General features: G+C 45.3%; 1 protein-coding gene across 11 annotated transcripts in view; it reads left to right on the top strand.

Annotated features, from left to right (window-relative positions):
• Positions 1-27,700, top strand: part of LOC147689140 (diacylglycerol kinase delta-like) — a 676,657-nt gene that overhangs the window by 404,246 nt on the left and 244,711 nt on the right. Inside the window, exon 1 of one of the 11 annotated variants that reach the window (XM_086942032.1) lies at positions 16,032-17,524. The exons of 9 other annotated variants lie outside the window; for them this stretch is intronic. In XM_086942032.1, coding sequence (XP_086798158.1) covers positions 17,384-17,524 — 141 coding nt within the window. In that variant the 5' untranslated portion in view covers positions 16,032-17,383. Of the gene's footprint in view, positions 1-16,031; positions 17,525-27,700 lie in introns of those variants that run through there. One more of the 11 variants, XM_086942026.1, reaches the window with a different exon arrangement.

The following is a 27,700-nucleotide window of genomic DNA, read 5'->3' as shown; positions in this document are numbered from 1 at the left end:
GTGTCCACTGTAGATTCATGAAGGAATGCGTGCTGTAGAGGGCTCTGGTATTCCCAGCTGGTGGAGGTGAGCTGGCCACCGACCTCGGTCTGTTTCCTGTCAATAAACCATGTTTCTGAAGCTCTAGTGCATGGTAAAGTTACTACAGTTAGGTGACAAGTGCACCATGACGCCCCCATGGAACCAGGCACAGCCGGCACAGGTAAGAGCGATAGGGCGGGGTGTGGGTTGAGTTGACAGACGACGGGATAGGTAACATTAAATAAAAAATCAATAAAACCACTTACCTTTTGCTCAGCGATGCGACAAGTGGTTTTATTTATTTTTGTATTACATTTTTCCTATCTCGTCATCTGTCGACATCCTCCCCCAGGGGCGGCCGTAGGCATGTGCAAGCTGTGCTCCTGCACAGGGCCGCCAAACCCCAGGGGCCGCCACTCCAGGCCTGAGGCACTTATAAATGGTGTGTGGGCGCCGGCCAGGGCCCCTGAGGCTCTTAAGAAATGATGCGGGCCCCCGAGGCTCTTAAGAAATGGTGAGGGGGGGCCCGGCCGGGTCCTCTACCTACCCTCCCTGCCCAGGGCCGCCTAGAGCCGCCCCTGCCTCCCCTCACCGCCCGCCTCACCGCTCTTACCTGTGCCGTCCGCGCCTGCTTGGACCTATGCATTGCTGGCTAGAAGTACCAATGAGGCTCTTCCATTTATTAAAGAAAGCAAGACTTGGAATGGTGTAGCAAGCGCCACGCTGATCCCTCAAAGATGGAATGCAGGAGCGAGGTGAGAGTGCTGGGGTGGCACTTTATGAACGTTTGCTTATAGCAAGTTCAGGTTCTTAATACGTTCCTCCTTCAGGTCACCTGAGTGACGTGTGCACCTCCTTCATTCTTTCTTGTTTGTTAGCCACAGGGTCGGCTTTAGCGCGGGTGGCGCCTGGTGCAACAATCTTTTTCGGCACCCTCCCCCCATGACCTCCTCCTCGACTCCCCTCACTACCACCCAGCCAAAGTGCCTCTCGTTTCTCCATAGCCCAGCTCTCACAAAGGACCTGATTTTGGCGGATGGGATGCTCCATCACAAACTTGACGAATATCCCCTCTGCCGTATTACAAGTGCATTATATCCTACAGCACTTTTAATACAACGGACGGGATATCCGCCAAGATCTAAATGAGCCCCATTCGTTTAACTTGTTTTAAAGCGCTGGTAAAGGCTGGCTTAACTAATCCACTCGGCCATTCACATAAAATACAGCTCTGTTCTTTGCGGCAGGTATATAAACCCTCTGCGCCACTTTATGGCGAGTCAAAACATCCACTAGACAAAACTGGATCTTACTCTCTAGCAGGAACATTAATCAGAAGTTATCCTGGCATTTTATTGCTGCCTGAAAGCTGGACACACAAGGAACTCGCTAACAGGTGCTTTTAGCAAGTTATTGCTAAACACCCCCCCCATCCCCCTCCCCCCAAGATCAGTGCCTCCCCTGCAGGTCAGCGCCCAGTGCAGCTGCACCAGTCGCACCGCCCTAAAGCCGGCCCTTGTTAGCCATGGCAGAGCGTGACGGTACAGAGCACAAGTGTGTGAGGAAGAAAACTGGTGTTTTTTGGAGAGTGCAACTAAACTAAACACTATAAACAAAAGTCCTGTTGAACAACGCGTCAATGAAAATGAGAGTAGCACATGTAGAATAAGATTTTGTTTTAGGTTTCGATTTAAAGAAATTGGCCATCAACTGCAATTTCGGAATGATTAAAGAGAAACTCATACACGAACAAGATGTTATGCAGTCATAAAGGGGAACAGCGTTTACAACGCAACTTTTACCATGCAGTACCTATACCACTCAACTTTAAAAACCAAGTCGTTATAACGACATGCGCTGGGGGGCGCTGTAGGATAGGGAATAGTTTAATTTACTATCCAACACCTTCCCTACTATCCACGGGGACTGGAGTTGGAATAGTAAATTAAACGATTCACTATCCAGCGCCCCCCCAACGCAAGTCGTTGTAACGACTTGTGTTGTGAAACCTGCGTGGTAAAGGCATGCGTTGTAAAAGCATGCGTAGTAACAACATACATCTGTCATAAAATTGAAGTATTCAAGAAAGATTCTAGATTGGGGGAAAGTCTCCTCTTACACCAATTTTTAAAAAAGCAGAAATGTCTAAAGATGCGCCAAGACGGCCTTACACAAAGACAGTGTGCCGTGAGTGACTATGTGAACACAATTTCTGAAGGGAAGACAGATCTGTAAGTAGAGTGGGATAAGCCAAAGAAAGACTTCCAACAAGCAAGGCGTGATGGCAATTCCTCTTACTAATGCAGAAGTCCTCAGTGCTCCCTTCAGCTATCCAAGCATCCTGCTTAGAGTGCTAAGCGTCCATAATTTGGCATCACAGGGCACTTTTCAATGGGTAACAAGAAAGAACAAGAAATGCAAAGCATTGTGCAACACCGAGAACAACACAAGTGTGTCAGAGGATGACGGTGATTCATTGATGAGTAAAATGAAAAACAAACACAATGCTATTCTGAATATTAAAGATCATGTAGGACATTCCCATAAACTACTGTGCAGGAAAACTTTTGGGTACTTTTCACTGCAAGTTGCGGCAGACTCCAGTTCATGATGCACTATTATTGTGCAAAGCATTTTGGAAGACAAACTTATCCAGCGGCAACCTTCTGGCATCAATCACGAGGGTTACACCGGTGAACACTGACATTTCCAGATTTAAAAATAAACGGTATTTGTAAGCTTTATATAGTTCCAAGGAAGCACCATCAATTTTGGGGTGGAGGAACCAAACAATCATTGAATGTCAACTTGACCTAAATAGTGCTGACCAAGTGCTTGTCATGTAAGACAGTGAATACTGGGTCCTGGGTTGTATGCAAGTTACCAAAGGTTTTTGAGAAAGGGATTGGTAAACTTAATGGGTTTGCACACATAATTACTTTGATATCTAATACCACTCCCATGATTCACAAAAATGTGAATGGTAAAGTAAGGTTCTGTGTTGACCTCTGAGGTTTAAGTAATACAATTATGGTTTTCTAGTTTCACCTCCCCAAGACTGATGCAATGTTATGTTGACTAGAGGCATGAAATAGTTTTTCACCCTTGGCTTATCTTCTGACTATGAACAGATTTGTTTACATCCTGAAAGCAAAGCATTAACAGTGTTATTACACCTTTTAGATGTTTTCAGTTCTGCCACATGCCATTTGAGCTGGCTTCAGTGGCTGCTGTTTTTCAAAGACTGATGTCTGAATTATTTTGAGAACTGCCAGGTGTTGCCTGTCTTCAAGCAACACATTGGTGATGTCCAGAAACAAAAAATTAACACAATGAGCAAGTTTATGGAAGGTACTGGAGGTACTTGTGAAAAGATGCTTGACTCCAGAAATCAGGAAGTGCAAATTTAGCAAGCACAAGCTCTCGTATTGGAGTCATGAGAACAGTTTCAGTGGAATCAAGCTGCAATAAAAATTGTTACACAAGGCCATTAGGAATGCCCCAGCACCACAGACAAAAAGAGGAACTCAGATCTTTTCTTGGTATTGTCAAGTTTTACTCAAAAGTTTTGAAAAATTCGAGGGGTCTAGTGATTGTCAACAAAGTTTTGAGGAAATCAAGAATGCAATTCGTAGATCTCGAAGCCTACAAGAATTTATTGCTAGGCTGAAACCACAGATGCTCTAAGGTTAGGATCTGGGAAGGTTCTAACGCAGGTCAATCCAACTGATAAAGAAGTTGTAATCACATTTGCTTCGTGCTCACTCTCCGGGATCAAGGAAAAGTACTCAGTGACAGAGAATCTATTGCATGCTGTATAGGCTCATGAGCCTTTTTTGATGTATATTTGGGGGGGGAGGGGGAATCAGACTTGGGTGTGATAAAAAAACAATTTCCAAATAACTGACCACTGAAGATTTGATGTGTGCTTTTACCAGAATCAGAGGTTTAAATATGCTTCTGCGAGAATTTGCCAATGATATGAAATGCATACCTGATGACAATGATTCTTTTGTGTGGGGTGTCTATTCCGATGAAAGAAATTGATGATCATATGTGGAAAGCATAGTGTTGGTTGGCTGATCACTGTGCAGGATTATTGCAGTGTCATCCCAGAAAATGGCTGGATCCGTCTATGTTAATGTGACTGAGTACTGAAAGACAGATATACTTGGAGTGAGGAATGGATGGAAGTGAAAGAAAGCGAGATCAAGAAGGAAAGTAAGAGATGGGTAAATGAAACTAGAAAATGTGTTATTGTACATTATTCATGCTTATATGGTTTGTTTTTTCCATAAAGGGGATGATGTGTAGTGTGAGTGGTATTGTAAGCAATCTTACCCTAGACATGTCCTGTTGTAAACTCTACATATATTTCCCCATTAAATGAAGTGTTGTGTTCCCAGTGTTCTCATGGAAAAATCAGAATGTTGGTTATTTGGGGTTCTGGGAGGGAGAGCTGGAGGACATGAGCTTGCGGTTGGTCTGCCACTGACCTCAGATGTTGTTTACTGACAATAAATCCTGTTACCAAAGCTCTACCACATTGTGAATGTATCATAAATGCCCAGGAGTTATGCCCAGCCTCCTGACAGTATTTAGTTTGTAAAAAACATAAGTACTAGGGCCCTCGTCAGGTGGCCACTCAAGCTTGAACCACCGTTGCCCCTGCTTCAAGTCTTAAAAGTTGATCCGTTACCTTTGAGTGTGTCTGATTCTTCATAACATTACTGAGGGCCTCATTACGATGTCAGGCGGGAAGCCTCCGACCAGTGGTCGGAGGCTTTCCGTCCGACATGGTAGGTTTACAGTCCAACTGCCGTATTAGGATGACGGTCGGTGGTAAACCTGCGGGGGATTCGGACGTGTCTGTCGGACAAACCTCCTAATTCCTTAATGACGGCTGCTCCACAGTTGGGATTATGATGTTGGTTTCCAACAGTCATTCCATGTTGGCCTTTCTGACATAAAAAGGCTGTCGGAAAGCGACATTTGGGGCCCCTAGCAGCCCCCTTCCACCCTGGCCCTCCGCAATGGGGTCTTCTGAAGGGCACCTATGGTGCCCCCCTAAACATCCGTGCACCGTGTGGCAGGCATCGCAAACTGCCTGCCACATGGTGCAGGGATGTTTCAAAACTTCCATTTCTCAATGGAAGCTTTTGCTGCTGGCCTTTTTCGCCCACTGCACAAGCATCCATTGAGAAATGGAGGTTTGCGACCGCACCATGGGCGGTCACATGAAAATACTGCGGTCAGAACCGCCGACCTGATGTCGGGCGGGTCTTTCCGCAATGGTGTCGTGCCGACGAAAGTCCGCCCAACAGTGTAATAAGGCCCTGAGTGTTTTTGATTTCTAAGGACAATGCGCAAAACTACCAAGACTACCACATTTTTCACTTGGTTTGCCAGAAAAAGACTTCTTGGATACTTGTCGCCATTAAAAGCGCGCCTATGGTGGCTTTTATTCATTCCAGGTTGGCTTGGATGGTGTTTTACCAATCCACAGCTGTAGTAGTGTGCCTGCAGAGGAAAAGGCTTTTTGTCATTTTTCAGCTCGGCGTGGTTGGCACTTGCTAATCTTTAACCTAAAGACTTTGCTGTAAACATGCAAAAAGCTTTGTCACTTTCTAATGCTGCTAGAAAAAAAGACATTTGAGGTTAACAGATTTGGGGTGTCAGTTGTTCTATACAAAGGAGATGCTCTCCACCTAAAGCTTGGGAAACTTCCCAGGCTTTCCTACTCTTTGCATAATTTATACGGCAAGCTAAGCATGAAAGAGCATTATTTTGAGATATACACATCTATTCAATCAAAAAACAAAGGTTAGAGCAACATTATAGTTAGGTGTGATAAAAAAGAGCTGTTTTTGTTTAAAGAAAACCTTAAAAATTCACAGAAAAAAACAAAGGTTAAAGTAACGTTATAGCCACGCCCACTTCTCCAGGCCACGCCCCCTTTGATTATATAAAGCGCCGATGCCCAGCCCTTCCCAGAATCTGTACTCCTGAGGCACAGCCGGGAGCTCTGTTTGAAATTGTGTCATTTTTAAAAATATTGTGTGTGAATTGATTTTAAAAATTTACGCTTCTTTCCCTCACCTGCCAGGCTGGTTGGGGCACTCATCCTGTTACTAATTACCCGTGCAGCCGATCTGAACGCTGCCACGGGGTAGGAAATTGCAAACACCGCCATCAGCGAGCGAGCCTGCTCACAGGCCACGCCCACTTCTCCAGGCCACACCTCCCTAAGTCCTTTTCTCTGGATAAAACTATGTGTAACACCCGGACGTGCAGCGGACGGGCGCAGCGGGCGCGCCGTCAGCACGCCGAAGGCAAGCCCGTCTGGGCCCGTTCGGGCCCAGCCGGCCCCAGGCCCAGGAACTCTGCCGGATCCGCTGCAGAAACGTGTGGTGTATACAAGTGACATGCTTCGAGCCCTCCGCAAGGAAAAAAAGCAGGACTGTCACTACGTCCACGCTGAAGGTAAACCCTTTGCCAACTGTGTACGATGTAACCCAGCCGAACAAGGCTTGGGAAAGCCGGGGCTACAGATTGGCCTCCTTAACTGCCGCTCCCTCCCTAAGCATGCGCACAAAATCAACTTGTTGATACAGGATCTAGGCCTGGACGCGCTGTTTCTCACAGAAACTTGGCTCTCTGCTAGCACGGACTCGGATATTGTCATTGCCCTTCCCCCAGGCTACCTCATTCAAACTTTACATAGACCTAAAGGGAGAGGAGGGGGGCTGGCAATTATCCACAGAGAACATCTCGCCTGTAGGACTAGCAACGCCAACACTGCAGACTGCGAAAGCTGCCATTTCGCCCTTCAAATCTCCCCGACACACTCCATCTCAGGACTGTTGATTTATCGCCCTCCGGGGACAAAAGGGAATTTCCTCAACGCCCTCATTGACATGGTATCACAATCAGCCTCCTCTGCCTCGAACTTCCTCCTCGTGGGCGATCTCAGCCTTCACCTTAACGACCCCACCGATCCCTTAGCTTTGGATCTCCTGCAGGACCTTAGGTCATTTAACATCCGACTTGTCAACAACGAACCCACCCACGACAAAGGACACCTTCTGGACCCCGTCCTGACCAATATTGGGGATATCACCTCAGATCCCCCCATCCCCCTTCCGTGGTCAGACCACTTTCTTGTTCCCTTCTCCTGGGACCTTGCCACAGCACTCCCCCAACCCCCCAAAATCCGAGTGACGGACCGACGTTGGCACAAGCTTGAACCGGCAGAGTGGGCCAGCTTACTCTCAGATTCGACACCTGCCCTCTCCATGGATCCGGTCACGGCCGACGAACAATTCAATTCCTGGCTCACATCTTCACTAGACCAACTCCTCCCGAAAACCACCACTCTTAAACACATCAAAAGAGTGGCTCCCGCTCCCTGGTATACTCCGGCGCTCAAATCTCTGAGACAGGAATGCAAGAGATCAGAACGCTTTTGGAGGAAGGACAAATCTAACAAAAATAAGGAAGCCTATCACACCGCCTCACAAATTTACAAAACCGCCCTCCGCAAAACCAAAAGTCTATTCTTCCAAGAGAGAATAGAACACTCCGCTAGCTCCAGTAAAGAATCTTTTACCATTTTAAAAGAACTCCTCAAAGTCCCTGACTCGGGACCGAGAGACCCACCAGACCCCAAAGCTGATGAGGAAAAGTGCCACAAGCTGGCTAATTTCTTCAAGGAGAAAATCCCAAAAATCCTCGACTCTATTCCACCTACTATTTCGAGCGAGGAGAGAGAAGCCAGCAACTCTCCTACCCTCCCATACATCACTTCCTGGGGACAAGTGACAGTAGAAGAAGTCGAAGAAACGCTGCAAGTTATTAAAAGCGGATCTTCCAGGGACCCTGCCCCTTTATGTATTCTCAAAAAGGTAGCACCCTCGATCGCCCCTTCTCTCACTCACCTCATCAACGCCTCCCTTCAACAAGGAGTCGTCCCCCCTAGCTGGAAGGCGGCAGTCGTCAAGGCACTTCTAAAAAACCCTCCCTTGACCCTGTCGACCTTGCAAACTATAGACCAATCTCCCTCCTCCCGGGAACCAGCAAGATCGCAGAAAAAATGGTGAACAGAAAGCTGTCACAATTTTTGGAGAACAACAACCATCTAAAAAACTTGCAGACGGGTTTCCGCCCCGGGCAGGGCACCGACATTGCCTTCTCATGGCGGTGGAGGAGGCCAGAGCACTCTTAGACGAAGGAGGATCAGTGGCAGTGATCCTCCTCGACCTCAGTGCGGCCTTCGACACCGTCAACCATCAGCTCCTAATCCAACGACTCATGAGCGTCGGTGTGGAAGGAACTGCTCTGTCCTGGATATCGTCCTTTTTGAGTCAACGCTCCTTTCAAATCTGGGAGAACAACACCTGCTCCTCCGACACTCCCCTCCAATGTGGCGTGCCTCAGGGCTCCTCCATGAGCCCCACATTATTTAACATCTACATGTCCCCATTGGAGGAGGTTGTTATCCCGTTCGGAGTGAGCATCGTCAGCTATGCCAACGACACTCAGTTAGTGGTGTCCCTTTCTCATCCGAAACAACAACCTGCGGACCTTTACAACTGTCTGATGCAGATACAAGGATGGATGAATAGATCGTCTCTGAAACTCACGGCTCAAAGACTGACATTCTCCTCCTTGGCCAGAAGGGACCCACTTCACTTCATAACATCTGGCCACCCGGTTTAGGCCCGATCCCAGATCCGAAACCAGAGGTAAAAAGCCTGGGTGTCTGGCTCGATAAGGAATTATCTTTTGCAACACAGGCAAAAAAGGTAGCCGGTACGTGTTTTGGACTGCTCAGGTCAATTCGAAAGATCCTGCCCCTACTCCCCCACAACTCTCAAAAACTGCTGATCCAAGGACTGATTCTTTCTAGGCTCGACTTTAGTAATTCCATCTACTTAGGGGCCCCAGAGGCAACCCTGAATAAACTACAAAGGGTCCAAAATGCAGCTGCCCGGATCCTTACTAACACCCCGGCCAGAGCCTCAGCCAAACCAGCGCTGAAGTGTCTCCATTGGCTTCCGGTTAGAGAACGTGTGATGTTCAAGGCCCTCTGCCCAGCACACAGACTGCTCCAAAACAATGGTCCCCCAAGCCTAAAAAAATTTATCAAACCATACAAAGCCCCTAGATCCCTCCGCTCCGACCAGGAACACCTCATTGTCACCCCCAGAATTAAGAAGGCCCGAACAGGAGGAAGACGTTTCTCGGTTCACACCGCACGTCTCTGGAACGCCTTACCGCACTACCTGAGAACCGAATCCAACTACATACGGTTCAGGAAGCAATTGAAAACCCACCTCTTCCCTTAAACTGTCTCTCCCCTTCCCTTGCTGACTCCTAGTTGTACTGATTTTAGCGCTGGGATACTTACGGGTGACTACGTGCTCTATAAAATTAAAATAATAATAATAATAATATGTCAGTGACAACATTAACCCTTTAATTGCTGCCGTCGGCCATTGGCCGACGGCAGCACTACCTCCCCAGTGCTGCTGTCGGCCAATGGCCGACGCGTCCCCGCCCGCGCACGGAAACGTCCGCACCACGGCGGAATAACCGCCGCGGTTAACGGGTTAACATTTTGAACTAAAGAAACAGAAATTCACCAATCATAGTTAGCAGGGCTTACTATGGCTTGTGCCCTCGCCATGCACTACTTATGACCGCTAATAATACATCACTCGTGACATGTAAGCCCGGGAGGCGCTAGCGTAGTGCCACTACATGGAGTTCTACGGAGTTGGGAAACAACTCCCCTCCGCTCCCCTCCACCCTCCCCAATTTAATTACAAAAAAATTAAACGGCACTTACTTGCTGTGGCGTCTCTGGGCTGCCTCCTCCCCGCCATTGTCTCTCTCTCCTCCGCGTCCACGCCGTCCTCGTCAACGGAAACCCCTATGCAGTACGTCTTGCCCGCTTCTATTATTGTGTTTTGTTTACATCAGGGCAGAGGACTAAGTCCCTGAGTCCTGTAGTGGCTGCCAGCAACATTATTCTAATTTTGTTGGAAGCCAATCAGATGATTTTGAAAACCAGATATAACTCATAGAGTGCACATTAGAAAAAGGAATTTTGCGGTCACATACTCAGTTATTTTACGAATCGCAAGGTGTGCAATTGAAAAATTAATTTGGAAATCTTATTTTATGACCTTTAATTATCCCCTGCACCCACCCGTGCAACAACATGGCTGCAGGTTTTGTTATTGGATGTTCTGCATCATAAAGGTGTGACCTATGCAGCATAACTACATACATTTTTTCAGATAACCTATCATTATGCTTTTTCGAATGGCTAATGATATGCACATTCCCTGAAAAGTTGTGACGAGCATTGAAAGTGTTCACCAAAATATTTCATGAATATTCATTTTTACTAATAGGTCATTTCACGAAATACACAATACAGTGATTCACAATTTGACCTACCTTATCAATATTCATGAAGGAGGTCACTATTTGCGGCTCAATATGATCGCAATCATGAGAATGGTGCCTGCTGGGAGCAACAGACCCCTGTGTTTGTGATTGCTTTTAAATTAAGCAATTTTTTTGTAATGCAACATTTTTTCCTTGAAGAAAAATGGGACAAGTTTAAAAACAAAAGGAAAGGTTACAGAAAACTTTTCTAGAAGTAGATAGTGGTCCCATAGATGTTCTTTTCAACATTCACAAAGTCCCATTTGTGCATGGCTTACCACCTCTTTTGAATTGGTGGTAAATTAATAATGTTTTGCGAGCAGATTTTAGTCACAAAACATTAATACATACCATCTGTATTTGGTAGGGACGCCCTTAACACGCCATTTCCAAATAGTCATTCCATACAGTTTCAAAAACCTCTTTAACCCGTTTACTGCGCCCGCGATTTTGCGGAAGTGCGGCACTTCCGCAAAACGGGCAAGCCGCGTCGGCCATTGCCTGACGGCAGCACCAGCGAGGTAGCATTGCCGTCGGCCAATGGCCGACGGCAGCATGGAAGGGGTTAATAATTCTCGGTTTTTCTTCCAAGTCGTTAATGGGATTAGTACATTTAAGAAATGTTTTTAGCGTTCGCAAACTCTCTGATTTACCTTACCGAATCTGAGTGTTTGTGAATGCTAAACCATTTGTACTTGAGGCCCTTTATTCTTTGCTAGAAGTCAAAGCCATGATTTTTGTGATTTCTCCCATCAGCTGTTGATTAGATCCACCAATCATAGCCTTACTACATCTATCATTTTGATTTCCTTATATTGCATAAGAACGGTTTCAGTAGTTTTGCATGAGGTTTCTTAATACAGAGGCAGATGAATATAAGATGAAGTAATGATTCCTGATAATTGCAGCACAAGAGGTTGCATTTGCAATCTTGCTTTTATCAAGTGTGTCATGGGATATAATATGGGATTAGAAAGAATTTAAATGTTAATAATTTTACGCCCGTGTCAGTTTTCATAGTTTCCGAATACGAATGGCTGCGGTTTTGGCAAAGTGTCACTTGCCAATAAGAGTTTGGCTTTTTTCAGTTCTTTATGTTTTTTCAAGGTCTGTTGAATGCAACAGATCTCTGCTTTTCCACCTAACTGTTTCGTCGAAATGAGTGAGGGATTTACTCAGTTTTGTCATATCCCTATGCATTCCAAGATTGTTTCTGTATGCTTGGTCGTCCACATTGTAGCCTTCTTCTCTTTGGAGTCTCTTCCCAGAATATCTTCTTCAGGGTCCCCTGCCGTGCAGTTCTTGACCTATAACAATATTTGATGAACGCTGCTTCCAGCATGCAGACCATGCTAGGAACCCCTCATTGAATTTTGAGTTAATCAGATTGCTACTAATCAGTTTTTGCAGCCCAACCACCATATCACCAACAAATGATAGTGCAACATCTAATCAGATTAAAGGTATCAATCAGGCCTTTACAGTAAGAATAGCTTGTTCTGACCACTAAGAGGTTGATGTAGAATTTTCTCTACGTGTACTATTGTTGAAAGGTCTTACATGTTCCTGCTTGCAAGCGGACTGCCCTTTTTTCTTCATATACACTCAGATAATTACGTGTGTCCACTTGATCTAATTTGGCTATACATAGTGCGATATTATCTGGAGGCTTTCTCACTCCGTAGACTGTTATTATGGTTTTTTAGGTATTTACCATCAAATTATTTAACTGATTATATTCTTAAAAGGTACCAAACACCCAAGACAATGGGGTTGTGTATAAATGGACAGTGTCACCAGCATACACATGCCCACCATTAGCTGTGGTGGAAAATACCCTTTGTTATCCAAACATTGACTCATATCGGATGTGTATAAGTTGCACAGTAAGGGGGGGAGGATGCACCCTTGCTTCAATCCTTGGCTTACTGATATCATCTATAAAACCTGTCCATGAGTCCAGCATTCTATTTAATTCCAGTGCACATGTGTCCATGGTGCTCAGTGGATGATGTCAAAATTCTTGGTTGGCCTTCATGGCACTAAGTGGGTGGCCATTTGGACCTGGGGTGTACAAATTATGTTTACTATTCCAGATGTTGAAGTTGCTAAGCTTATTTTGACCTTCTCCCAGTCCTTGATATGTATGTAATTAATGTTCACGTTTTTGTTATCTTTCAACACCAGGTTCCAAAACCTTTTCAAGTCATGGGTATGAACCCAAAGTTTTATGTGTTCACACCTTTTTGCTTGGAACCTCTCTTTGGCTACCCACACTGCTTTTCTACAACCTAGGATTTTGCTTTTAAATACAGCTGTATTCTGCTTGGAAGCAGAGTCTTTATTTTCAATGGTAATAGTAAATAAAATATTCCCTAAAGTATCCTTGCAACCTGTTTTTTTAAAGCTTGAAACCATTTGAGGTGTCCGAACGTGGTGCCCACCCAACAGCTGCTAATGTTAGTAATTTGTGACCTCGGGTACTTATAGGTTCAGAAAAAAACTCAGTTGCCATTGTCCACTCTCATTTTTCTGTAGTATTTCAAAGGAGGAGACATGCTGGTCGAGCGTCGGTGTGATAAGAGTGTGATCTAATACACTACTACTGTTGGGTGTATGCTTTGAGGAATTTTCCAGTATATCTGGGGGCACCCTTACATTTAAACATCATATGGAGATTCTGGCAAATGTTTGCCAGAAAATGAAGTTATCGTGTTGCCTATTCTAAAAAAGGATACTTTTTTAGGTCTATTCTCCCGGCTATCTGTGATTTTCCTCAGAACTTATCTGTTGTGTTGTTAAGGTCCCCCGCCATTATTAACTTTCACAAGTGAATATTGAAGCAAAATTAGAATATTATATCCTATCACAAATATATGTGTGTTCTCCAATATTTGTGGGAATGAAGTAGATATTAAGGGGTGGACGCAAAGAGACACAAAGCATCCTTTTATTTCATCGCCACATACAAGAGCACCTTCTAATAGGTGAGTTAAGAATTAGCACTACTACACTACATAAAAATCTCTTGTATTTGACTTAATCCATTATAATGCTGCTCCATGTAGAATAGGAATATAGACACAAATCGGATGCACCTGAAAACTGACTTGCCACTTAGTTCCATAGTGACATAGTCGTCAGTGCAGGGGACATGAATATTTCTAAGTTCATGTTTAAAACCTATCACTTTTAATAAATGCCACTCAATGCAGTGATATACCCTGATGTACGGAGGTCAAAAGCTTCTGTATATTACAGAAATGCCCTTGTTTTTGTTTTGAAGAGAATTTATCAAATTTTTACCTGAGGTTTATTGCATGCTTTACATGCCAAATGTTCGTGGTTCGGCTTATGTGCGGGGTCTTAGAGCCAAGATAGACCCGTGGGTCTGATCTCACTGAAAATGTATTAATCCACCTACCTCCAATGTGTTGCAATGTAAATCACCCCAGACTTTTTGGCAAGGAGAGTGGCTCAGTGATCCATTGTCTCCCCATCCAGCTGAAAGGCAAAGGGGCATTTCTCCTGCTGCACATGGTAAAAGCTGCAGCTAAATGTGACATGGCAAATAACAATAAATTGTGCATATATCTGCTGAGTGGGTCAGTTTGGTTGGTACAGAGTAGAACAGCCTGTAGTAATTAAAGTTGTGGCACTGCATCCTTGTGTCCAGCTGGAGCTGGCCAAACCAGAAAACCAAGATTCTATAGCGGTTCAGAACTTATTGAATCTGGACTCACTCTGTTTATATGCCTTCTGGTCTTTCAGCCCGTGTGTCACTATGACTATTGAATGAAATCATCATATGCATATTTGGGTAAGAGGAAATATAATGATTAACCCCTTCGAAGCTAATGACGAGCTGGGCTCGTCATGGCGCTTACCTGCCGTGCGCGGATGACAAGGCCAGCTCGTCATGAATAATGGTGATTTTGGTTCTTCAGCGCAGGACGGGAAAACGCCTAGCAGCCATGTGGTTAATTCATGTGCTGACACCTGTTTTGCTCATCCTCATGAATCTATGAGCAAAGTAAATTGCTTGATATTTTGGGTTATGCCACTTTAATTTAGTGATACATGTCACATAGGGCTTTGTAAACTACTATACTAACCAGTGGCAAAAAAGAAGCGAAACACGTGTCAGAATTGGTCATTGCATTTCATTTCAACTAAACATATGCACTGTCACTTCTTTTTAAGAATCATAGCTACACACTGGCCAAAAAACCGGAAGTCATACAATGAGTAATTGTAGTCTCAATATGTTCTGATGATAATATAATTAAAATGTCGTTAAATCAATACCAATAAACATCACGGCATGTTTTTAAGTGTTGTAAATGGCAACTTCTACCATTGCCAATAGAAATCGGGCTCAATTTACTTACCTTGTATTGTATTGTATATTGGATTTATATAGCGCTTATCACCCAGGGGTCTCTAAGCGCTTGCATTGGGAACCCGTCCTGGCTTTTCCCTGTGAGATAGCCCATACAGGGAAGGTGAAACGCGGGAGGCGTTGTGGAGATTAAGCAAGCTTAATGCCCAGAGTTGCAGAGTGTGAACCCATGATTAGGTCAGGCACCAAAGCGAGAATTATCGAGTCCGTGGACATTTGAGCTCAAGACCCTGCCGCGTCGGGAATTGAACCCTGGTCCCGGGTCTGACCTCTGCTTCAGGATCTGCCTGCTCTAACCAGTGAGCCACACTTCCCACCTTGGAAGAATGAAAGGTTGTTACTCTTCCTGGGATTCAAACATGTGACCTGCATATCACAACAAATGTCAGCAGTGAGCAACTTCCTAAGCCAACTTGTCAGCTCCAGGAATTTCGCATTAATTCCCAGGACCCCTTATGTAGTAGGGAAAAAAAAAGCGCGAGTGTCTGATTTCGGTACTGCGCCTTGAGCATTACTTTCTACAACGTCATTACTTGATATATTTTTAAACTTTATAAGTTATAAAATTTAGATGCAAATAATAAGATCTGTTATGCAGTAATAGAACTACTGCAAACTGTCTTGTTTACAGTTCTCGATATTTACAGAATCAACATGCTCTGTAAGCAGCCGTGAGATGTCTGTTGATTCTAAACTGAAGACCTGGAAAAAAAGTGTATCTTATGTAACACAAAAAGATGAGCAGGTGAACGAAGTTTTTCCTCTATTTACAAATTGTTTTCCTGCCTCCCGTCGGCCGAGAGTACAGCTACATTTGAATTATTTTTAAGAATATGCTGGGTTTTGAATGTGTACCAAAATATCTTGGTTGACCTTTATACAGAGTTCATCTAAAAACAGGGGCCTTGCTTCAAAGGGGGATCCTGGTGAACACTGACCCACTTTTTGGGCTTACCAGAGAGCCGAACGGTCGGTTATTTTGAAATATTTTTGTACATCCGTGGCCTGAGCTGCAGTAACCACAGGCCTGGCCATGCCTGTGTGTTTTTGTTTTTTTTCTAAGGGTGATCGGCCCTGCCGGGAAGGGGCCCAGACGTGCCGTGCGGTTACGCTGCTGCGCGCGCTCCTCTGCAGGAAGTCACGGTGCCCCAGTTGTCACTTGAAGACGTGGCGGTGACGCGCTTTTGATCACCCTTCAGAAAGTGAGCGGCTGGGCGGCTTTCTTTTTTTAGCGCGGGTGAAGCAACTTGGTGTGCGGCAGAATGGCGCACCCCGCCCTGAAGGAGAGTAAATACCGAGGCTTCCAACAGCCCTTCAAACTGGCTGCTCCCGAGATCTTTTTTTAGCTCCTGTTGGGCCGGAGTCCGAGCCTAGTGACAATGCCAACTGAAATAGCATGGCGCTTTGTCAAATGCAAGCCAGATACATCAGAAGTGAGTCATGCACGCGCCAGGCCATCCTCCCATTGACAACAGTGTCGAAACCGGGCTGGCAGCAAAGCTGATTGGAGGTTGGTTGGAGGACACAATGTCACAGCTTTGAATATACTAGCCATTCCGTGCTTGATGCTTGCTGCAGTCAAACGTGCTGGTTCTCTCAACAATATGCGCAATTCCAGGTGTGACTAAGGGTTGGCCATCTCTTCACTCTACTGTCCCGGCTGAAGAAACCTTGCAGAAGACGGCATACGTGATCCTGAGCAGTTTAAATACTCAACTCCGCCTGGAGATCCTGGTGAACAGCATTCTTGGGCTTGTTTTTGACCCCATCTCTTTCTGCCGAAGAAACCTCCCGGGAGACGGCATACTTGGGCTTGTCCTTTACTCTTCCTCGTTCTTTTGATGAAGTCTTCTGGGAGACAGCATAGTTGGACTGTCCTTGACTCTCTGCCGAAGAAACCTTCTGGGTGACAGCATATTGGGCCTGCTGTTGGCTCTTTCTCATTCTGCCAAAGAAACCCCCTAAGAGACAGCATACTTTGGCCTGTTCTGAACCTTTTCTCCTTCTGCCGCCGAAACATGTCAAGAGACAGAATACTCGGGCTTGCACTTGACTCCCGTTCTGCCAAAGAGAGCTCCCTGTAGACAGTATACTTGGACCTGCTCTTGACTTTTCCTCGTTCTGCTGAACGGAGTCAGTTGGAACATCATACTTGGGGCTCTGCAGTCCAATTCCTTGACACGTCTTGATCTTGCCGAAGAACCACCCCAGCAGAGAGCAAACCTAGTTTGTGGAGTTCCAGTTCTTGACTCCTGGTCTTAAAGAAGGAACCTCCTGGGAGACGTCATGCTTGGGCAACTAGAGGCCAGATTCTTCACTCCACTCTGATTTCAGTTCCTCCTTGGTGGCGCTGCCCCTCCATGTAGACAGAGTACTTCTGTGGTAAAACTGAGAGACCCCGGTCAAATTTAACTCAACTTTACAATAGGATTTTGCTTCCAACAAATGAAGGTCATCCTACAATAATTTCCAGGAAACATTTACTACCTGCACCGCTGAGGTATGCCCGTTCTGTTATCATTACTGAGTGGATGCAATGGTGTGACATTTCAAAAAGCGCATTTTCAGAATATACTTCCATTAAGAGAAGTGTCTGAGGAGAAGAGAGAACCGGATGGAAGATGTGGATCAAGTAATGAGCAGGTAGGTGTGCGGACAGGTTGTCCAACAGGTGAGAATACAAGTGATAAAGTGAGTTAGTGAAGGCATGTATCTCAGGGGCGCCTACCACATTCACCATGAGATAACCTGTGCTAAATCTGAGCCAGTGAATGCAGGTGGGGTCCAACGCCGCTCATTTTTGGGGACTGCCACTTATTTGTCCTCCTCCAACTTTGACCCAGAGCATGTCTAACTGCCTCATGGCTCTGAGCAACAGATATTTATTGATACCCAACTCATTGGTACTCATTTGTTCACCCTCAAATAGATCACACTAGATGGGATTCAACCGGTGTTTATCAGGAGAAACGCAGACTGTTGGAGTGGATGACTTTATCGACTGATCCACCAGACCCAGCTAATTAGCATTTTTTCCTGAATCACACAGAATAGAGAGCAAGAATGAGTGGATAAATGGTGAGAACATGTTAGTCACTTAACTGCCTGTAGGATTATGTGAAGTTGCAAGACTTTCCTTCTTTCTCAGAATTTGTGAAGACTTTGTCTTTGTAAATGTCAAAATATTGAGAAAAAAAACTTGTTGAATGAAAATCGCACAAATGTAGGGTTTTTACTCAACTACTCTTAAAAACCTACTTCTTGTGAAGAACTTGGTCCCCCAAAAATATTTTTGGGTGAAAAAGTAGCGCCTCAACATATTTTTTTCTGATAGTTGACACACACTGATGAAGTTTTTCAAAGCTGGCATTTATTGTAATTGTGAATTGTATTTGTATAGCTTCTGGCAAGGTACTCAAGCGCTTTGTGGCGAGTCGCACGCTACTCTGGTACCCAAGGTTAGAGTTAAATAGGTAGCAGATTAGTCATATGCTCTTTCTTTTTTCTTGTGAAGTAGTTGTGGTAAATTTGCTAAGTTGTGCTCTTGATATCTCAGTTGGATTAGTAAAAGGAAGTTGTGAGATGCTAATGGGAGTGGTGGACATGTATGGTTCAAAGTTTGTCAGCTTGGACAACATTTAAATTGCACCCTCACTAAATGGTATGCATCATATCCTAGAACGTCATACAGGTGTGTCACTTCCATCACATTACAGATAATTGGCTAGCAAGAGACTTTGTACATAAACGTTCTTTGTTCACTCTCTCCTCCCTTCATAGTTAACATTCCAAAATGCCTCCAAACTTACAGCACGCATTTGCACGTTTCCAGTGTCATTATGAGTCAGCAAAGGCTATGCATGGACTTCATTTAAGGGTCACCAGGGGTCGCAGCTGCAACCTCTGACCTCTTCCTTGCAACCCCTAATTCTGCATTTTCGACCCCTGGCCTCAGAGATAGGAACATCAGTGACAGGGACTGGTTGGGGCTCCAATTTTCTTGTTTTTCGTCATTTTTCTAATTACACTAATAGTGAATAATATTATATTATTCTCTATTACTTTAATAGTGAATACTATAATATTATTAGCAGCAGAGGTAAGTAAAAAGTGCTTTTGAATGCATGTTGTGGGCATGAGAGTGTGGGTTTATATGAGAGAGTGTGTGCATATGTGTATGTGTAAGTGTTTGTTTGAGAGAACGTGAAGGTCAATTGGCGTGTGATGTCACTTCTGCTACCCCTGGCCTTTCAGTGAATTGGCGTTCATGGGGCTATGAGCCCAAGAAAGTTCTACGCATGTTCCATCCTTTCTCTGTGGCGTCCCTTTCTGCCTTTTCCACACACCTACAGGGATGTAAGAGAAATTTGTGGGCCTCGGATAAGGAGCAGGCAGTAGGCAACATTGGAGTATGCTCAATGTCTCACAGGTTTACTCCAACTTCCTAGACATCACACAGAGCAACTGCACCAGCAAACACCAGGAATAGGATCCAGAAGACATGCACTAGAATATGCTGCAGTGCAAAGTTATCTTTAGCCTCTTTAACACAGTGTACAGCCTGCCACTGCATCGCTGTCTTGGGGACACTGACATGCACTGCTCACAAACACATGCCTCGTGATCTTTTGAATGTATGCATATAAACAAGTACAGATGGGCCCTGTGCTCGACACTGTTAGACCTTGTGCATGTGCCATCTTTGCAGCATGTCGGGGGGGCTCACTTGTGAAAGCCCCACCACTGCAAATCCCTTCGTATCGGGTCGAATTATGCCCCCCTTTAGTGACATTGCACTACCATAGAATGGAGAAGCGCACGCGTTTATCACACAGTCACCATGCCAAGATGACATGCAGCATCCCGATGGACCACACCGTGGTTAATTTCAGCCGGTGCTTTCCAATGTTCATCACCGGCACTTAATTGTCAGCACTGGCACTTATGATAGTCTGCCAACATGGTATAATTTAGAGACGAGCGCAACAACAGTTGAATATTATTCCAATATACATTGAGAATAACTAGTAACTGCCACCAAAGGCTGTCTTATAGCTTTGAAGGCGTGGAATAATCAGAAGTGTCACACTTTTCCGGGGTGTGATGGGGAGTAGTTGTGTTGTTCCTGTAATTGGCAGCACTGACAGCGACAATAAGCCGGCACTGGCATTTATGTTTTTTTTTGTTTTTTGTTTTAACAAATTAAGCCAGGGACCGCATCAGGGCAAAGTTGTCAGGAGAAATTGCAATGTCTACAGTGAGATATCTTGAATTACGTAAACTAAAATAAGGTGTTCCTAAAGTCAGCTGTTATCTACCTGTGATCTTTAACCGTAGGGCATCTGACTATCAGGGCGGGGGACGGCCCCCCTTCCCAGCCAACGGGTCGAGAACTGACCTACTCATCCACATGGAAGTTAATCCCAATGGTGACCTTGTGTGACCACTCACTGCTCTGTTGTGGGGTTCTCCGCATCATGCCAGCTGCCAGGTCTGGACCACGTCGAAAGGCAAAGGGAATCAGGCCACCCTGAAGGCCTGGCCTGCTCGCCGGGTGTTCCGCCTGGGCTTCATACCCATGGTCACCCTCACTAGCAATCCCTTGGGCACATCTGTACGTGGCAATCACTTAACACTTTAGCTGCGTCGAACGTTCAGCACCCAGTGCTGAACGTTCGAATAACGAGCGCTGGCCTGTCGGCCAACGGTTGTGCGCAGCATTGGCAAGGTAGTGCTCGCGACGACCGTTGGCCGACGGCAGCGCTTAAGGGGTTAACGCTCACCATGTACATTGACAGCCAGGCAGTCAGGAGCATGCCGAAAAAAGACCACCCTACCCGATGCTGTGGGTGGTATATGTAAATTAATCCGACTCCTGCTGGGCAGTCACAAGGCGGGGGGGGCCTGTGGGTGCAACTTGCCCCAGGCCCTGCTTTTTTCAGGGCCCTGCACTGCCACTGCTAAATCTATTTATGTATCGTAAAATAAGGATTCCCTTAACCATCACTAGGTGTCACCATAAAAACAGAAAACCCCACCATCACGTGTAGGATCTGAGCCTCACCAAAGCTTCTGATCAGCCTAAACCTCCACTAGGCCATGTCCCACACTTCCACCCATTGATTAATATGCACAACAAAATAATAAGTGCCCGGGTTCTAGTGAGGAGACCTCTGCCTCTTGGACCACCTATTGCCACTGCCAGCGCTGCCAATGACAAAACCTACACAACTACTAACCATCACACTCCTACAAGTGTGACAATTCAGACTATTCCAGGCCCTCGAAGCTCTAAAAACAGCTTGGGCGGCAGATAGTAGTTATTTTTATTGCATGCTGAATTAATAACCAATTCCTTTTCTGCTCATCACTAAATTAGACAAACAGCGCCACCATGTGTCAGCTGTTATAAGTACGTGTGGACAATTAAGTGCTTGTGCAACAATTAGGTGTTGGTGCAGAGCACCAGAAACCACCGGCTCAAATTAAGCACTGCTTCCACTTAAGGGTATCAACAGGAGTATGCATCCAGTTCACATTCCCCCTCCTGAAGAGAACATGCACATCAAGTCAGGTAGGCAATTAATTATCCTACAGCAAGAGGCCCCCTACATTTAGGACAAACACACCTGCCGTTGATGTTTGCCCCACAGGCGATGAGAAGGATTCCCTGCAGCATGACGTTGACAGAAAGAGACAGATATATTTGTAAACTGGGACATGCACCGAGGGAGACAGGTGATCTGAAAGCCATTGTGACTACCTGACTGGAGGAAGTGAGCGAGAAATGTTTGACAGGTGTTCAGAGATTGCCGATGTTAATCCCTATCAGAGACCGTGACAGACCTATCAGAGGCGTATTACCCAACACTGTTGTTTCAATACCTGTCAGAAGAGGCAGTTGCCATGGAGACAAAGCAGTGGTAACCCGAACTGCTTAAAGGCCAACTGTTATTCTTTTCAACTCTAGTTCCTTTACCCTGGTAAGTGGTGGGGAGGAGTTCGTCTTATTGATTTCCATTCATTTTTTTTTCTTTTTCGCAGTATTCAGTTGCATTCTTCAACGAATACCATTAGTTAAGCTTATGAGTTGTTATAATTGACAGAGTGACGCTTCTTTGGATTAAGGGGTAGTACAACCGGAATATTTCCTGACAGGAAACAGGAAGCTGTGGTGAGCCTGTGCATAGCTTGCTGTGAGCCTCTTTGGGGTATTGTGTAAGGCTCTGCAGGTCTTGTGTCATCTGTAACTGCCTGGGGTTGTCCTCCAGTGCAGCATCCGGTCCGAATACCGGGGTCACCAATGACTATGCAAAGGACCCGCCTCCCATCATGGTATGCAAATATGTCTCATGAATATTATTTGTGGCAATTATCATTAGCCCAAACACATTTCATCCATGCTGCATCAAAATATCTACTAAAATTGGTGGATCACAACCTAGGGATATCCCAAATTGCAGGATCACATTTCCACAAATTTCATCTTGTTTCCGAAGTGCGTTTTTTTCTATTTGAGAGAAGAAATAGTCTGCAAAGAGAGGTTTTACAGGAGGAACAACACGCACAATGTCCATTATCAAGAAGTGTTTCAGCAAAAATGTTTGTGCAGGATGTTTTTTCCTGCAAAATTGAAGAATTTCAACTGAAGCATAATTGTAGGAAAATGATGAAGTTTAGTAAGTTCATGAAATTGCAAAATGTTTAATTTTGCACAATGATTGTGGTGGAATTAAAATTGTACACAATCCATTCTGAACCTACCTATCCTTAACCGCTTCACATTTGTTCGTTTGGAAGAAGCGCAACTCATTTAGAGTGTGTTTAATGAAGGTTAATGTCCCATGGAGTTCTCTCTTCCTTATCCTTTGTTATCCTAGACCTCTCCATTGAGGTGAGCCACATCATTCAGGTGGTTTTGTTGCTAAGCCAATCCGAAAACAAATAAACAAAACCCTCCTTGAGTGGTAGGCAATAACCATATCCCTTATCCCATAATTGTTTGATGTTACTGTGACAGTGGACTCATAAGGCAGGTGAGTACTTCTCTGTGTGCTGTACATTTGCATTGCCATGCTGTGGCATGCATGGTCAAGGTATACAGGGTCGTTACTAGACTGTCTATTTAATCGAGCCAGTGTATGTTCTGGTGAAACTGACTGTCGGCGGTGACCCCATGATTCTCTGGCTGTTTCACCTGCAGAGGCGTGCATGATACTTCTATATGTTCATCAGTAGAGGGCGCAATATTGCAGACACTTTGCATAGCGGGGGGAATTTACACTGGTGAAAGTAAAATACAGAAGATACATTACCAACATGAGTTTCCTGCTGTGTTGGATACGCATACTCTGGCTTATGTGTGCTGACCACTTCCAAGCATCAGGTACAGCTGCACTAAGAAATCACCCATGACAACCTAAGCTCTATACCATTAGTGGCTACTTCGAAGGTGGCGTGAAGGTCACAATACTGGTTCCACTTTCTCTAGGTCAACCCATGTCAGAAATCTTTGCATTACCTCACATCTTCAGTGAACAAGCTCTTGAATTCCCAGCTTGGAGTGATAAGCAATCGTGCTGGGGAGGAAAGAAAGCTGGTCCTCCCAGAGCATCCATAGTAACACCAAAGCCTACTCTGTGGTTATGGTGTCTTCGAACAAGGACTCATCTGTCCCAATTACGCCAATCAAAAGTTGTTGGATGCCGAGGGAAAGGTAGGGGCTGAGGTTCCTCCTGAGGGTCACCTCATAGGTGAGGACCGTGGCAAGGAAGAAGGATGATGGCAAAGGGGGGAAGCAAAGGCGACTTATGGAAGAGATACCAACACCATAGAATTCCATCATTTTAATGGTCCAGATGTTAAATATTTGTTCATGATTAACAATTTTCTTTTGTAGAAATCTGAATGGGGGATATAGAAGCTCAGGGAGAGTTTACTCAGCTTCCGTGGATGTAGCGTTTTTAATCACAGGAGAGTGAACTGCACTGGTGTGAGGACCATGGGTCCCTATCCAGGATTTGTGAGGACATTCTAGGCGAAGACGCCGAGGACCCATTTTGCACCAAGTTGGTATGGGACCCTTGCCTTCCTAAATCCCTATGAGGCAAAGTCACTAATATCATAAGGCTCAATGCAGGTCTGTACAAATGAACATACCGAAGATGCGTCAGTGAATCAGACTTATGGTGAGTATAACTATCAAAAAGATATCTGACTACTATCACCAAGGTCCTGACAAAGGCCTGCATCCGCTAAGGCAGAGAAGGCCGAAACAAGTTGACCACCCATGTGTGATGCTAAGATCGTCACCTCTTCAACTTTAAATCTTACCCCTATGCTCTTCACCCTTATTAAAATTTGACATTATAAGATATAGGAGGTAATTTTAGATTTCACTGCACAGATCTCACCAGTACCCTCCTGCAAATGAAGGCGGCACTCACCTTGGGAAGCGAGTACCCCTGGTGCGAAACCTAATGATGACATCACCCAATAAGATCCCATAGTGGTAATCACTTACTCAGCAGGTGACAATCACATGTTACATTAGATAAATATAGAGTGGTGTCTAGAGGGTTGGTGGAAGTTGAGTTGATGGTTGATATAGGCAGGTCCTAGGTCATGGGGGCTTTGCAGTCTTGCGTGAGGATCTTGAACTGATGTGGTTTCGTTTGGGGAGGTCCAGGATGAGTCTGGCTGCAGCGTTCTGTATGATCTAGAGTCTTCTGAGGAGTTAGGCCGAGATGCTGGCATAGAGGGCGTTGCTGTTATCGAGGCGGTTGGTGACGAGGGCCTGAGTGATGGTCTTTTGTGTGTTGGGTGGGATCTATATGAAGATTCTGCAGAGGATACGAAGTGTGTGGAAGCAGGAGGAGGCGGCTGCATTGACTTGTCGTTTCATGGTCAGTTGACTGCCGAGGATCATGCAGAGGATTTGTACATTGTTGGTCTGTGTAGGTGTAGGTACGAGTTATGCTGGCCACCAGCTGTGGTCCCATGCAGAAGAGTTCTTCCCAAAGATCAGTATTTCAGTTTTGTTGGAGTCGAGTTGGAGGCAGTTGTCTCTCATCCATTTGGCTACATTGGTTATGGCGTCGCAGAAGTTGGTTTTTGGCATTGGAGGGGTCCTCAGTGAGTGAGAGAATCAGTTGAGTGTCATCTGCCTAGGAGATTATGTTGAGCCCGTGGGATCTGACGCTATCCGCAAGGGGGGTGGTCATGTACATGTTGAACTAGGTGGGGCTCATGAATGTCTCAGCATCGTCACCAACATCCTCCTCACAGCCCATCTTCCAGCTAGCTGCACGAGAGATTACCTCAATGGTCTGTAAGTGCACCGAGGTACTGCTTTCTGCACAAGCATGATGAGGTGCCCGTATTTAGCATTCCAAACAATGGACTCATTTTATTTACAGTATTGTGCATAGCGCTGCAAACCACGAGGCGCTATCCTCATCTATCTTAATTTCCCTCTGACTCCGTTTGTTTCATGAATGGGGAAACAGGCTGTTCAATTGAGTAGCCATTAAATGGAATTTGCAGAGCAGCGACTGATGGACTAATAGGATTTTTAATTGGGCCATCTGGAGTTTGCATGTTGGCGTGCAGAAGCCCTGTAAATAGTAAATGGAAAAATCGGATTTTCTCCTCATCTTGCACATAAAATAATTCTGGAATTCATCGATGCGTCCCTTTTTTCATATTGCTCATCCACGTCAACCTTGCTTAGAACTACATGTACAAACAGAATATATTTGTGAATTTCAAACAGATGGGCTGATGGTAAAAGGGAATCCCGCCGTGAACGCTTTTAGCAGAGAATTCCCCGGGGCGCTGAGTTAAAAATAGCTATCGACCTTATGCTGGAAAATCTATTTTGGGAAGTCCTCTTTAGAAAACAAGGGCCTACTTCTGGGCTGAAATGACATTAGCATGTTCAGGGTGAAATTCCCTTTATGTGTTTTGACTTGCAGCAGCGAAAGCATTAGAGACACGGGCAGCTATCTGATTTACTGTCACATATTATGAAAAGCTGAGGTGGGAGACTGGGAAAAACAGTAAATTTACACCCACAGATTTTCATTTACTTTCGAGTATATATTTACTACTATTTTGGAATTCACCAAAATGACCAGCAGATTCCTAGGTTGTCATGTGGTTTTCTTTTTTAATTTGTTTTTAAAATCAATTCTTGATTACATTCTTTCAAACCGGGATCACATTCCTGCTGAAAGGAGAACTCCTTACAGGGGAACTGATCCCTCTTACAAATGCACATTTTTTGTGTGTTTTTTTCTTCCAAATTTGGTGGTGTTCCATTCCCCTTCCCAGAAAGAGTATTTACGTCAGCACTGTTCTTGAGTAAAATTCCTCTCTGTTCACTAAGGGGGTCCAAAGGAGTTTGCCAACAAACTTAAATATAAGATTCTAATGGGCACGCGTCTCTTGCAAGAATTCCTTTGTGAATTCCTGGCAGGTCTCCATGAAGGAAATTTGGTCGTAAACTTCCTTGAAGACAGAATTTAATTTGTGAAAATTACACATACAATTGTTCGTCAAAAGATCTATATATTATGTTGTGTTGTGTTATGTTATGCAGATTTGTAGAGCGTACTATCACCCAAGAAGGTATCCTGGTATTGGTAGGATGTGAGTTTAGCATCACCTAGGGCTAGTGGGGCTGCTTGAAAAGCCAGGTCTTCAGCTTCTTGCAGAAATCAAGAAATCACGAAACCCCTCCTCCGCCCCCTCATCCTCACTTCCGCCCTGCTGGCCGACTGGCAGGTCAGCGGGCTAGTGGTTTTCTTTTCTACACTTAAATGATGCAATGGCGGAAGCGCAGCGGACGAGCGCAGCGGGAGCGCCGACTTCGCGCCGAAGTCGTGCCAAAGTCCTGCCCGTCTGCGCCCGTCCGCGCCAGGCCGGGACCAGGGCTAGACCATCATGCCCGTACTTACTCTTCGCAGGTATTACATTCTTTACATGCTGGCTACTCATTAGATCTGACTACACTTGCATGTATCATAGCACACGGCATTGCCCGCCCTGATGCTTACCTGCCCGGCCTCAGGCCTGATCTCTCGCCTACCACACTGCCCGCCCCCAGCCTATGTGTCCCTGTCCCTATCCCCACTATTTCCGCTGTCATGCTGAACACTAGATCTGCAGTGCGACATCAAACGGAAATTTTCAACTTGTTGGAAACGGAGAGCCCTGACTTGTTATTCCTAACGGAAACGTGGTACCGCCAGGACTCTCTCCCCGACGTCCTGGCGGCCCTTCCTCCTTTGTACACTGCCCTCCGTGTTGACCGACCAAATGGGAAAATGGGTGGTGGGGTTGCTTTAATATCGCGCGAGGGGCTACATTTCCAGACACTGGCTTCCTCTTCCTTGGCAACATCTGACTGCTTGGTCGCCCGGTCCACTTCTTTTAAAACTCCCCTTACTTGTGTATTGGTCTATCGCCCTCCCCAACCCTCGCCTGGTTTTATTACTGCATGCAGGAACTCCTTGGCACTTTGTCCATCAACAATGCTTCAGTGATGGTCCTTGGAGATTTTAATTTTTGGCCCGGTGATTCTGCTGAGGATGCACTATCTAAGGAATTTACGGCCTTGCTCCTCAGCTTGAATTTCTTACAACATGTCCATACCCCTACACACAGGCAGGGGCACATACTCGACCAGATATGGTCTCTTAACATCCCCATTTCGACGCCCTCGGTATTACCATGCGCTTGGTCAGACCATCACCTCTTGTCTTTTTCGCTGGCTCTCAACATCCCAGCCCCTTCTCGCCAACCTAAAAACATTTT

The sequence above is a fragment of the Lissotriton vulgaris genome, chromosome 10 (genome assembly GCF_964263255.1).
Source record: "Lissotriton vulgaris chromosome 10, aLisVul1.2, whole genome shotgun sequence".
NCBI classification, from domain to species: domain Eukaryota; kingdom Metazoa; phylum Chordata; class Amphibia; order Caudata; family Salamandridae; genus Lissotriton; species Lissotriton vulgaris.
Note: the sequence above shows the minus strand (reverse complement) of the source record. Positions and strands in the feature narration are given on the sequence as shown.